Consider the following 13,914-nt stretch of genomic DNA (forward strand, 5'->3'; position numbering starts at 1 on the left):
TTTGCTTCCTGTACCACAGTTTTGAAGTGCATTCATGTCTATTCTGGTCCCTAATAAATAAATAAATAAATAAATAAAATCCAAGACTTTAAAATCATGAATTTTCTTATAATGTGCAATGCTATAAAAAAGTTTTGAGATTATTCACTCTCTCCTTCTATCTGTATATATTTATATATAGATACATGTGTTTATAAACATATTTATTTCTTTTAAAGAAAGTGTGTACTCAATAGTTCTTTATATATATTAATGTGTCAGTAGGAATTGTTTGATATATAATGGAGAGATAATTTGAGAAGAATAGTGAGTGAAGTTTCTTGAAAGCTATTTTTGTAAGCTGCTACACATGCATAAACCTTTTCAAGCTCATGGACATCTGCTAACCCAGAGATATTCTTCTGTGAAGTATGCTACGGTCTTTGATATCCATTTGTCATGTTGCATTTTTTAAGCCTGTTCACTTTCATAAAAGATACATGACGAGTAAAGGAAGAGATCATCCTCACACAATTTTATTATTCTGCTGAAAGAGAGTGACTTTAGGAGAATTTTGTCTTATGGCTTCAGTGATTCTTGCTAACAAAATAATTCAAATCACTGAACCAGTAAATATGTTGGTTTAGTAGGTAATAGTAGATAGTATGGTGCAGTATGGATCATATGAAAATACTAGTGATATGTGTGGAGGAGAATTTATTCTCTCTCCTGATTGTAAGTAAATGTGGAGTCTCATATACAACTAGTAAGAACAGTCTTTCAGGATTTTGTAAAAAGAATTTTACTCCAGTTGTATTTTGACGTGACTTAATTGTTCTAGATTCCCACATAAATGAGTTTTGAGACTGTTTTCTTTAATCAAAAATCAATGCAGGCCAAAAAGGAAGAATTTTTTATATGGTAAGTCAGAGAGCAAATTCACTACTCTATATCTTGTTTTGTACTCAAAATAAAAATACCGAGGAATAAATTTTTAGGGACTGACCACAGTTTGAAAGAATTGCAATATGCATATTTTTTGCATAGGACAGGCCTACTTCAGAGTGCTCTGTCTTACCCATTCTAAATTCTAACAGACATATTTTGATAAACTTCAAATATGACTGTGTGTGAGGGGAAAAAAAGGCCTGCTTTCCATTCTACTGAATGTGTTATGTTGCCTGCAGGCTCTTGGTGGTGCTACAATACAGTAATGTTGTGCCTCCCCCCAAGCTGATTCTATGCAATTAGTATGTGATGATGCACAGTATACAGATGAGTTTTAGCTCCTGAAGCTACCAGTCTTTTAAGAACGGAAATGACAAATAGTCATTTTAGAGACCGACATGCCATGACTGCCCATTAAAACTCCCCAAGAATACTCAGCTGGCTACATATGTTCCATCTACAGCAGCAACTGCTTCTGAGTTCTTCCTGTAGCTATGCTGATCTTAACGGGTGGCTGCACAAGTCCCTGTTGCTACAGGGCATTTTGTGCTCTTATAAAAATTGGGAGTGGTATGGGTAGACACAGATTTATGAGTATTTCAGTGTCTGCAGATGTAGGAAAAGACACAGTAAGAATATGCATGTGTATGAGCATATGTGTATATATGCATACATGCACATTATGTTTCTGTATGTACGTGATCACTATTTGTCTTTATGAGGAGTTGTCACAGAAGTGCACAGAAAGAAGGAATACTGTGGATGCAATTGGATATTATTGAACGAAAAATGTAAAAAATGTGATATGATTGATCTTAGCACATCCAGTTTTCAGTATTTCCTATTAATTATTCAGTTCACTAGTCCTTAGATGACAGTGCCTCTTACTCCTAAGGAATTCTTCCATCTAAACTTTATTGTTCACTTAGAAGCCTAGGGGGTTTACTTAGCAACTAACTGGAATGTTACAAAGTATAAATTTTAGACTTTTGGTCACTTCTATTTTGAATTTTGTTTGATTAACAATCATTAAGGGCTTAAAAAACTTCGATGTTCTCTTTCCTGCATCACCTTCCTTTTTCAAAGGGTTGACAGAATTAACATTCATTTTATTTTCTGTGGCTGAGTCATTACTTATTCTCCTCCTGGAGAACTACCAGTCAATGGGGAGTATAAGGACTACATACTACTTACTGAACTCTCCCATGAATGTGGGTGAATCTTTGACTGAAGAAATAGCATAGATAAAGAAAGGGACAGTGAAGTTTAACTGTTTATTCTAATTTTAATCGCAGGAGAAGATGTCTGAGGAAAATCATAAAATTCATATTTCTTTAATTTCTTAGAGTGCTATTAATATTGAGTAAAGTAACAACTGACAAGATTCGTGTTACCAGCAATTTTGAGTTCTGTTGCATTACACAGAGCATGAAAAGTAAATGCTGGTAATACTATACAGCTTTACTCTCAAATACTGTTCTTGTTTAACACTTTCCAATCACTTGATCAGCTCTATTTCCAATCAGTTCTATTTATTACTTTGTGATTTTTTTTCTTTTGTACTTTATGATTTATTTCCATACTTTTTCATTCCATTTCAAATTGTCTGTGTTCTTCTGTCCTCCTTTTCATGCTCCAGCTTCTCTACCCCAACACATTCCTTTTGAAGGCTATCCTGTCTGTTAGCCACTCTGCTTCATTCCTGGTCTCAGAACTGCCAACATTTTTATCCTTGTTTGATTGTTCTTAAATCTACATTTCCTCCCTTCCATCTTTATCCTTTTTTATTTATTTTCTCTCCTGTCCAGTGCTTAATTAATCAGTCATCTGTGAATACATAAAAGATAAAACATTATACTTACTGGCTATATTACACCCTATTGAATATGAAGATCTCTGAGGCCCAAGAAGAAGAACATGAAATTTGTTTGAAAGAAGGACAAAGAGGTGTGGGGTGTCACAGCTGGTACTCCAAACTGGAATACAAGCTTGAATGTGAAATGCATTTATTTCACATACTGAACACAAAATGCACTTATGGGCTATTAAATCTTTCAATATCTAGTTACTTTTGAGTGCTTTTGGATAAGTATATATTAGCTGGTGGTCATTCTTAGGTCTCTAGTGTTAGCAGTTGCAAGGTAAAAGGTTTTTGGAGACAGTCTGAGTTCATGCAGCCTATAAGGATGAGGCTGGAAGAGTTCTCAGGAATGTCTTGGACCTCAGTCATTTCAAAAGCTTTTGGGTCTTCAGTCTGTTCTGGGCACTCTAGATGAAATTCTGTGGGTTTTAGTTCAACATAGAGAAAAAATCTTGGCTATGTTAACAGGGCTTTGAGTAAGAATTCTACAAGCTCCAGTCTACAGCATGGGACCTTGCTGTGTTCCCACATGTCTATTTTTGCTTCTGATGAGGAAAATGTCTGGAGGCAACAAAACAGTACATGGAGTTGCTACTATGTCAAAGTGGAAAACCGTACCGCTATGGCACTGTTGTCTCTGTCGGTTCCCTACCATATTGCTAACATTGCTGGGACAAGGAAATTCTGGCAGCATTACAAATTTATACCCCAAATTCCTTACATTTAATTTTCCTTTAATTACAAATGTAAGGAGTTTTGGATATAAACAGTTATGTTTACTTGATCTCTTGTCCTCAGTATAATCTGTTGAGCTGAAAAAAACAGAATTTAGACGAATGTATTTCTTTTTGAGTCCAGGATTGTGCTATAGCTTTATGCAAATTAATTAAACCAAAAGAAAACAAAAACCCATCAGGAACTTCTTTCTCACTTTCTCAGTGTTTCTTGGTGGGAAAAAAAAGAAAAAAAAAAGAAAAAAAAAAAAAAAAAGAGCCTGCTGAACAGTACTTTCACTACTGCCTAGGTATGAATTTAATCATGAATCACAAGGTTTTTCTGACACCAATAATGTTGAAAATCTGTTTCTGTCCCACATGATGTTTGCAACAAGACCCATAAGGAAATACAAAAAGATGTCTAAAGCCATTCATAATGAAATATGGTTATAGTTTACAAAAGTGAGAGCTTAATAATTATCTCTGAAAATAGCAATAATATCAATAACTAATGTTTGTGATACTCTTACACATTTTAGAAATTTGGTTTGTGTGCAGACTGGATTTTAGTTTAATGTTTATTCCGATGACTGTGCTACACTTTAAATATTAATATTTAGATGTTATCACAGTTCAAAATACTATTATTGACAGTGATAATCCAAGAGGAAAAGGGATTTCAAAGACCTTGTAGTTGCAACTAAAGTAAATATTAAATCCAAGAAGAGAAGTTTTAAAAACTTTGTTGATGTAATGAACAAGATTTAAAAGAAAAGGCCAAGTGAAGTCTTTGTTTGCAATTACCTACCTTTCCTTTATCTTGCAATTACAAGTTTGACCTGGTCACAAATTCCTTCTCTAAGTATCCCCAAAATGTAGCATAGGCATATTCTATATGGAGGTAAGAGTGCCTTTCCTTCACAGTCAATTCTCCATTGTTTTGTGATAGTTAGAAATAGTAAGTTTTCTGTTGTTATGTCATAATAAGTTACAAAACAGACAAGACAATTATTTCTGCCTCAATATTCTTTTTTCATTTTGTCTTTTTTCTTCTTCCTTGTTTTTCTATACTTTTAGAAAGAAGGCAGGAATAAGGATGCAATTTAACCACTTCCACATAACCAAGGTATACGATGCCTGTAAGGTCATAAGGATGTATAAGTTATTCCTTTCCCCTCTTTCTAGCTACTTTCATATGAAGAGAGGAAAGGGTGCAGGCAAGGCAACTCTATCTTGAAAAAAAAATTCAGTTGTTCTGAAGACATGTGCATGTTTCTTCTTGTGTCAGGAATCTATGGAGCTGGACTGCACTGAACATGTTGTGTTTTCTCTGTCTGTTTTTACACTCACCATTACTCAGGGATCCTGCTACTGAAAACCCATCAACTCTTTATGTTCTATCTGAGCTTTTCTTCTTCATGGCCCCATACCCGAATGTGTAGATTTTGCACTAAAATGTTAGCCATGCTGCCACAGTTAGGAACATCAACAAAATTAGAACTTGGAGGAAGACAAAAGCATATGAATTTTGCACCTGCTTTAAGGCGGCACAAAGTGAAAATCAGAGTAATAACAAACCTCTCATTCAGAACTCGGATAAGTGGTGGCCAGATAAGTTGCTTTTAATTTAGTGTAGTACCTCTGTTTACTGAATTAAAAAAAAAAAAAATCCTTCTTAATTGAAAATAATGCTTTAACATACTTTAACAGAATGTGATGTAAAGATCTGTACCTAATAATAGACTAAACTCAGAAACTATTGAGTATTAGGGATACTGAAGGAAATACTTTTCTTAGGTTTCAGTATTCTCTAGAATAATCATGGTTCTATGAGTCCAAATCAGTGCAAATGCATTCTTTGGATGCTCTCTATCTATCTATCTATCTATCTATCTATCTATCTATCTATCTATCTATCTATCTATCTATCCATCTATCTATCTATCTATCTATCTTCTTATATTGTAACACCTGAAACTACGCAGTATTTTGTAGAAATATTGTGCAGGACTGTTGGGTCCAATATTTTTGTTCTTAGTTGTAAATCTTTGATGCATTGACATTAATGACCTTTGAAGACCATTTTTTTGGAGGATTATACTGGAAGGAACTGAAAATGGCATAAAACATATTTGAATTTTTTCAGAATAGCTTCTATTTTCATTGTTCTCTTGTATTTTAAGTTTTCCCATAAAATTACTGAAGAACACACAAGAATTTTGAGTCAAATCCTTTAGAGTTTTTAATATAGAATTGTTTGTACCATAGTTAGATAAATCATCTTTTCAACAGTTAGGTGGGTGGACAATGGTGCTTTCTTGCTTAAGCAAGGGCTAATGATTTTTCATAAAGAAAAAAGTATAATAAAAAATGCAATTTTTTTTTCACCTTTACTCCAAGACCCTCAAACTTGGAGTAACAAAGGCCATCACTAACCTCCTTACTAATCACTGCAGTAGCAGTTTTCTATCGAGGCATGGTTTCAAAAAGTGACTTTTGTTCAGCATGTCACTCTAGAGCATGAGCCACTGAAATGTAAACCTTCTGAAGTTTCATGGACTTCAGAGTGGATCTCCTTAAAACACGATATGTTAATCATTTACTACCTGAACAAATGGGAAATGCTGAAGCTACTATTCTTCTTTTTCTCTACTATGTGTAAGTCTTGGTGCATCTTTGAGGATTTACAGTTCTAGTCTCTCCTTTGAAGGTCTCTTTTCTTTTGTAATCCTGCTAGAATGTATTTAGATCAAGACGCCCTGAGTAACAAGGTGAAAGGGAGCCTGTGCAGACCTACAGCTTGAGATCCAGATGCGAGTGCTAAAGTCTGGTGTGCTGATGGATGAGGCTTCACCCTCATGAGAGAGAACTAATGTTACTCTCTGCAAGCTGAGATGTAGATTCAGTTCCCATCTCTGCCTGAAGAATCTACTTGCACATCTCTAATATTCAAACATCTGCTCTACCTGATAAACAGCTGAGTATGCGGATATCATCTGCTCTTTCTCTCATCTAACATATCCTTAGCTATGCCATAAAATGAGGAATTATTTTTACAGGGAGAATGGGGAAGTCTCAGCCATCACAGAAAAACCAATGCTCTGTCAGGATACGAAATATGGAATAAAACTGAATCTCTTCAGGGAGATTATAACATTGAATCTTTGTACCTTGTAGCTTCTGTTCTTGAGTTATATGATGCTGTGTAAGTCAAGGGATAACCCTGAAGTACAACATAGGGGAAAAAAAGAAAAACAAGCTGAACAGATTCTTACTTGCATACACCTCTGTTCCAATATAAAAAAGATGGGTACTTCCAGTCAAATCTGAAAAACTAGCAAGAGCTACTGCTGCCAGATTTGTAAGATGAACAGGGGTATAGTTTATTGAGTTAACTCAATATTATGGCTGAGGAATAAGCATTTCTGTGGACGTTCAAAGAAACAGGGTGCGAAATATATCTTCTCTTGATCTGCTCAGTGTCAGCATTGACTGATCTTGAGTGTACTGAGAAACAAGAATTTAAAGATTTGAGAAACTGCACCAAAGCATTCCCAGACTTATTCATGTATCTCAGGAGTTACATAGCAGTCAAATGAGGATAAGCTACATTTTGAAATAATGTACCCTAATCCAGTTGAGGCACCCTAGTTCTGTTTTCTTGATCCAGTCCAAAGCTCAGATTTATTTTCTATCTTAAAACTGAGATGGAGTATCCTGCAATTGCAAAACTATGAGATATATTAACAATGTAAGAAATTTTTTGTTCATCTGAAAAATTCAAAATTGGTCACCAATTCTTTCCTTCTGATATAGGAATAGCCTATAAAAAAAGCTGTTTAAAGTTATGCTCAAGATAGCAATTTTCTGCAAGCGTACTTTGGAAGTAATTACTTTCAGTGATAATTCCAGCTGAGAGGAAGAAAAATAAAAATAAATAAATAAATAAAAAGGACATTGTAATGATGATGATAGTAAATGTAATCACCACGTTGAGGAAGAGTAAGTAAAATCATAAAAGAAACAAAGAATGTTGTCTTCACTTATTTTCAAATATAGCTAGATTTTTAGCTAGCTAAAAAGTAGCAAGGGGCATGTGTGACACATTGACATGATACTATGTTGCTAATACAAGTCTGAGAAAAATGAGGTTTGTGTAAGTCTGGATTCTGTAACAGGAAAGTGTGACTCAGTGGAGAAAAAGGAGCTACAAAAAATATGGAATCTTTGTGACTTAAAAGAACTCGCAGAATGAGGAAGAAAGCTTCTTTCTGTAAACCTGTTTTACTTTTCCAGTGGGAGATATATTCTGACCCAATTGGACATCTTTCTTCTGAGTCTGCTTCAAGTTTTCCAGGGAAAATACACTTGGCATTTGATGCTGTTGTTCAGACAGCATTAGGACATTTCTTAGTCTCTCTTGTTCTCTGTATTATCGTTAAGTTAGATGGCAATGAAGAATATATGGAAGTACAGTTATTGTTCTACTACATAGTAGTGAGAAACCAAACCATTGGCCAATCCATTCTCTTCATTTGAAATATTTTAGTGAACTGTACAGTAAACAATGGGGAAAAGAGTATGTAATATCCCATACAGACATAGGAGCAAACACTAACATCAAGTTTATAGTGACATATATTTGAAGCCACAAGCTTTAGTAAGGCAATTGACAAAAACCAATAATTACACTTAAGTGAGAGTAAAGGTATGTAATGTGTGTAAAGGTTTGTATGTGTGTGGTTGTGTAAAATTCCAATACAAGAAACCTATAAGACAATATAAAATGCATTTGAAAATGTTTATAGAAAAGAGTGAAATCATTTTGCTCAAAAGAGCAAGCTGACAGATTCAAATGGTCCCTCTTGGGCTGTGTGCAATAAACATTCAGCTTATCTTTCCAAGAACAATAAAATTTCATGTACTACTGCTTGACATAATTATTTTTACATATCTCCATGCCACTGACTCTCTTGGAAGTTAATCTCATCTCTTATCAATTTTTCACCAGCTTCACTCTGATGTTGATAAAGGAGATGGTTCCATCAAATACATCTTGTCAGGCGAAGGGGCAAGTTCCATTTTCATTATTGATGAGAACACAGGGGATATTCACGCTACAAAGAGGCTGGATCGAGAAGAGCAGGCCTACTACACGCTCCGAGCACAAGCACTAGACAGGCTGACTAATAAACCCGTGGAACCAGAATCCGAGTTCGTCATTAAGATTCAGGACATCAATGACAATGAGCCAAAATTTCTGGATGGTCCTTACACTGCTGGAGTTCCTGAGATGTCTCCTGTGGGTAAGTGCAAAATAGACTGTTGGTGTTGTGGGAAACTTTTTACTGCTGCCTTTTAAAAATTTCATTATTTTTTACTGTGTCACACTAAGATATTTAATTATTTATGAGCCACCTGCAACAGTTAGATATTTCAAGACTTAACTGGAAATAACATGCTAGATTAAGTATTTATTTCTTTCAAAATTTTGTGAAACTCAAATAGCTATGTAGGAACACAGCTAAGCATTTTATGACGTATTTCTCATTCCAGTGCCCAGAGACTTTGTTCTATATTTCTTGTTAACAATAATGAATTTCACACCTACAGTATGGTATTCAGAGATGATAATATATCATTTTATTCAGATTAAGTTTGTTCTTAACAAACTCTTCAAATTCCTGCTGCTACATAACATTTTTTGTAAGTTTTGGGTATATTCTTAACAGTTAGTTTACTGTGAATCTTTCCCAGTGTTGATATCTAGTTCTCTGCGAAGAATATACAAGTGGAAAACACTGGGGTACAGATGAAGATGGTTGATAAAATTCCAATGGATTCATAGAAAAATGGCTGGTAGAAGCTTCAAACCCTCTCAGAAGCTTTTATTCCTAAATTCAAATTAGGGAAGAATTTCAACATTAAGTCCACCATCTCTTCAATTTTAAAGAGAGCAAATGGTTATTTGTTGGCAGGTGCTAGTGTTCCATCAAAAGATATCTGATTCAGGCAGATAAGATACATTTTGATGAGTTTTAGTTTAATTTGAAATTATAAATAAGTTTATGACATTAAAAAGCATAAAAATTTTCACTATGTCAGTGGAAATATGTGTATGGGAACTCAGGTTCTTGATCCCCAGTTTAAGAAAGTTTTATGGTGATTGCAATCAGGAATGTATTTGACTGATTTTAGACCATATACAAACTTGATATTCTTAGGTAAGACTGAATTTACTATGGTGTTCTCAACTCAATTTCTTGTATTTTTGCATACTAAACAATGCCTCTACATTAGAGCTAGAGAGCCAAAAATGACCTTTCCTGCCAGTGCACTGTGCAGCAATCATTACATTTTACATCTGAATCTCACTTTAGGAGCCAATAGAATATAAGTAAAACAGTGCTAATTAGTTTTCTATTTATTTACATTATTGAACAGTGAACATTTGATGCTTTCTCTCATTTAATACTTGATAGTTACTGTTACTGAAACACAGTGTGAATGTCTGAAGAAGCAGGGGTGGTCTTGGAAAGAAGGGTAGACGCCACATTTTTTGAGAAAGATCAGGGATGAAGTGCAGTTTTGATATATTCCTGAGAAATTCCTTCAGCACTTGGGAAAAATAATTGGATAATAAAAAATTAAAACATAAATATTCAGCATTTTAAGAATATGTTGTAAATATTAATTTGTTTTATTTTAGGATTTGATTAACTGAGCTATAGAATACATAAATAATTAGTATTTTACATCTCTGTTTAGCTCTCTAAGGAATAATATTTCTACGTATCCTTCCTGGATTAGTTAACTCTCTCCTGTACACATATAGTGACATATGAAAAACTCCTATAAATATCTGAGGTTTACCTACACGCACAAATCTGTGCCGTAACGTGTAGTTTGCAATGGAGAAAATAAGGACTGTTTTAAAGGGAGCTAGTTTTGCACATTTTGCCAAATCTGTACTGTATAAATGACTGAAAGAAAGTCTGTCTCATGTGGACTGCATTATCAAATATATATTCAGCTTAGGTGGAACACTGCAAAATTACTGCTAACTGTAAGTGATGAAAATGCAGATGAAACTGCCCTTAGTCAACACAGATTTTGACAGTGCATTTAGACATGCACTGTCAAAATCTGTGTTAAGGGCAGTTTCATCTGACCAAACTTTGTGACTCTAAATTTTAAACAACTTCACTGTTTGTATCACACAACTACTGATTTCTAAATTAGGGATTACCGTGAAGTTCTTGTGAGGCACTTGTCTTACATAGTCACATAGATTCATAGCTTATTCGTATAACACAACTTGTAATTAATCAGCTACAGCATTCATGCAATTTTAAGGAGAAATTATCTTTTATTTAATATGAAATTATAGCATTCACAAGGATTTTTAATTGGATATTAAACAAAATGAAAGAGATCACAGGATTATGAACCCAAATTAACCATAAAGATTGGAGAATCATAACCTTTAACCAAAAGGGCAGTTATGGAAGTAAAATGATTCTGTATTACATTTCACAAATATTTTAGGATATTATCTAAGGCTAATTGAGGTCAATCTTTTTTATTATTTGAAACGACTTCAGGTCAGGTTAAAATTATGTTTCGGTTAGGTCCAATTATACTGATTATCCAGAAAAGAGTAAATACTTTTTTACAGTACATAGCAAGAACCTAAAAGATATAACTTTTCTGAAGATCTTTGGGGATTTTTTAAAATTCCTTTTACTTAAAAAATCTGACAGCATTATATTTCAAACAAACAAAAAAAAAGTTGCAAATTATACTTAAAAGGGAAGTCCTTGTTATGTTACACACAAAAATAGCTGATGTGAGACACACACGTTTGTCTTGATAATAACTAGAAATAAAAATTCAACACCAAACATAGCTTTGTCTTTTTTAATTTTCAAGACTCTCCACACATATGAGCTTTATTTATTACTCAACAAGAGAAATACCTGTCTTTCTTGCTAAATTTATTATACTTGATAGAGATGGATTGAAGTACTTAATATATATTTAAAACAAAGAAAAAAAGGAAAGAAAGGGAAGGGAAAGAAAAGAGAAAACCTCTGCATCATACTAAGTCTTTGGTACCAGTGTCTAGTTGAGACTGTTGCTCTACATTCACAAACATCTGCTTTGGTTTTTCTGACCTTGGGCTTTATCTGTGAGTAAAGGAAGACTAAAAAGGCTGTGGGAAAGGGGAGGAAGGATTGAGCATAAAGCCTGCCTCAAAATCCATTATCCCCTGTTTTGTGCTCCTTGAGTGGAAATGCTTTATAGGTATAATTGCTTGAGATCTGAATGAATGCCAGAAGCTGAAGCAAGAAATGCCACACATAGCTGGACTGTTGCATATAGATATTAAGGAAATACTATGGATATTTTCATAGTAATGGTGTTTAATACTTCTAGTAGTAGCTGATATCACTCAGAAATGTGGAGACAACATAGAAGTGTTTTGAGCACTATACATCATTAACTTCTATTAGTCAATGTCTTTACTAACTGGCTGTATTTAAAGGCTTATATTTAATTTTTTAATGTGGTTAGATTATTCAATTTTATAATTCAATTTTAAGGGAGTGCATAATTTCAAAAATTAGCATTTCAAAAACCTGGCAAGCTGATTTTCCCTTAAATGTTAAAAACTGAAGTTACATACATTTCTTATACAGACCTATTTAAAACTTTGATCAAATGTCATGCACTATAATAGTAAGATTTTTTAAAACATTGTTTCTAAAATAATAAACTCAGAGATGTAAAGCTGGTCCATTTGAAGAATTGGTAACTCAAAATAAAATGAATCCTCCTATCTTGCCTTTATTTATCCCTATCACAGAAAACGTTGCTATCTGCAACATGTCCAAAACATCTGTGTATCTTGACTTAGGTAAATTAAAGTACAAATATCATTCTAAATTAAAGGTCCTCTCCACAAAAATTTTCCCTTCCTTTTGCCCTAATATCATAACCGAAGTAGTTGTCAGATAATTGTGATTCTTTGATATCTACCAATATGTGTTAAAGTTTAGGTTAAAAATGACAGCTTAAACATTCTGGAAAAATGGAAATGTATGCCAGCCACCAAAAAGCCAGTTTTTTATAGCAATCATCAATAAAAAATAAATGGAACACCCTTTGATTAGCAGCACAGATTTTCTCCTCAGTATTTGCTGCCATTGATGAAAAAGCTTATGAAATGGTTTCAAGTAGAATTCATTTTAATTAAGTGATATTCTAGCTTTGCTACTAAGACCTAGATAGACAACTGTGGAGAAATCCACAGCTGAGAGGAAAATAAACTATTTTTCAATGAATTAACCCTATTTATCTTTTTGGCCTGTGTCAGATATGCAAACTCTAAGAAATATTTTAAGTTGAAGTTGTGAAGCTACAGGCTATAACAGTTTATTAAGGGTAGGGTTGGTGTTCTGTTTACACCTCAGCCCAGCTGCAGTAAACAAGGTTTACTAGATCAGAGAGTTTGCTGGATGGAAAAAAGGTTTGGTCCTGTATGTGGACTGCCAAATGGTACCTCTGAGTCTTAAGGCTGGACACTTGCGTGATAGATGACAATCTGGGTTGTAAGATTAGGGAAAATGTTCAGGAGTAAAGAAGAAAACAATTTAATTGAGGAGTATGAACTATCCTTTTGAAAAATGATTTTGTATTTGGAACTGTGATGCAACTGATCATTTTTCCTTAACTCATAATTTTACTGACTATCAATAGTATCCATATAGTTTTCTTGGTTACTCTTTCTTTAAAGAAAATTAAGATTTGAATTTAGGATCAGTCTATTACTAGAAAAATTAGGAGTCTCTGTTTTGCAATGATGATTCTCTGAAAGAATGCTTATTCTTCAAAAGACATCCTCTTTCTCTGTAAATATCTGGAAATCTTTACTGTGATCTTTCAGTTCATTATGTTTCCTTGCAGCTGATTTTCCTACATGTAGCTTTATTCACATAGTTAAAGAACCTTTGTTATCCTGCATATTCTTTTAAAAAATATTTTGTGCAAAAATCTCCCACTAAACATAGAACTTATGGAAACTCAAATTTTTTTGAGTAAAAAGAGTAAAGAAATAATGATAACAGTAGCTGTTTTAAAAGTTCTTTGTCTTCTATGAGATTAAAGAAAAAGTAATTAGTACAAAGGAAGTAGATAAGTATCATCATTTTCTATTGTTGATTACAGTCAAATAGGATGAGTGCAGAAAGATTTGGCATTAGAATTTCTGCCTAATTTTTTTTTGTTTACTTGTTTGTTTGTTTTTGTTTCTAGAGGACATATGTGTTTGAATGGGTAAATCTTCAGTTTAAGAGAGAGCCAATTAGATTCAGACACTGGCTTTTGTGTGTCTCACAAATGGTAGAG

General features: G+C 33.8%; 1 protein-coding gene across 1 annotated transcript in view; it reads left to right on the top strand.

The window, feature by feature from the left end:
- Nucleotides 1-13,914, top strand: part of CDH7 (cadherin 7) — a gene marked incomplete at both ends in the record, with an annotated part of 70,577 nt that overhangs the window by 19,764 nt on the left and 36,899 nt on the right. The window contains one exon of the mRNA XM_079533550.1: nucleotides 8,516-8,810. Coding sequence (XP_079389676.1) covers nucleotides 8,516-8,810 — 295 coding nt within the window. The remainder of the gene's footprint in view (nucleotides 1-8,515; nucleotides 8,811-13,914) is intronic.

This window comes from Tetrao urogallus (genome assembly GCF_951394365.1).
Source record: "Tetrao urogallus genome assembly, chromosome: 3".
Classification (NCBI taxonomy): Eukaryota; Metazoa; Chordata; class Aves; order Galliformes; family Phasianidae; genus Tetrao; species Tetrao urogallus.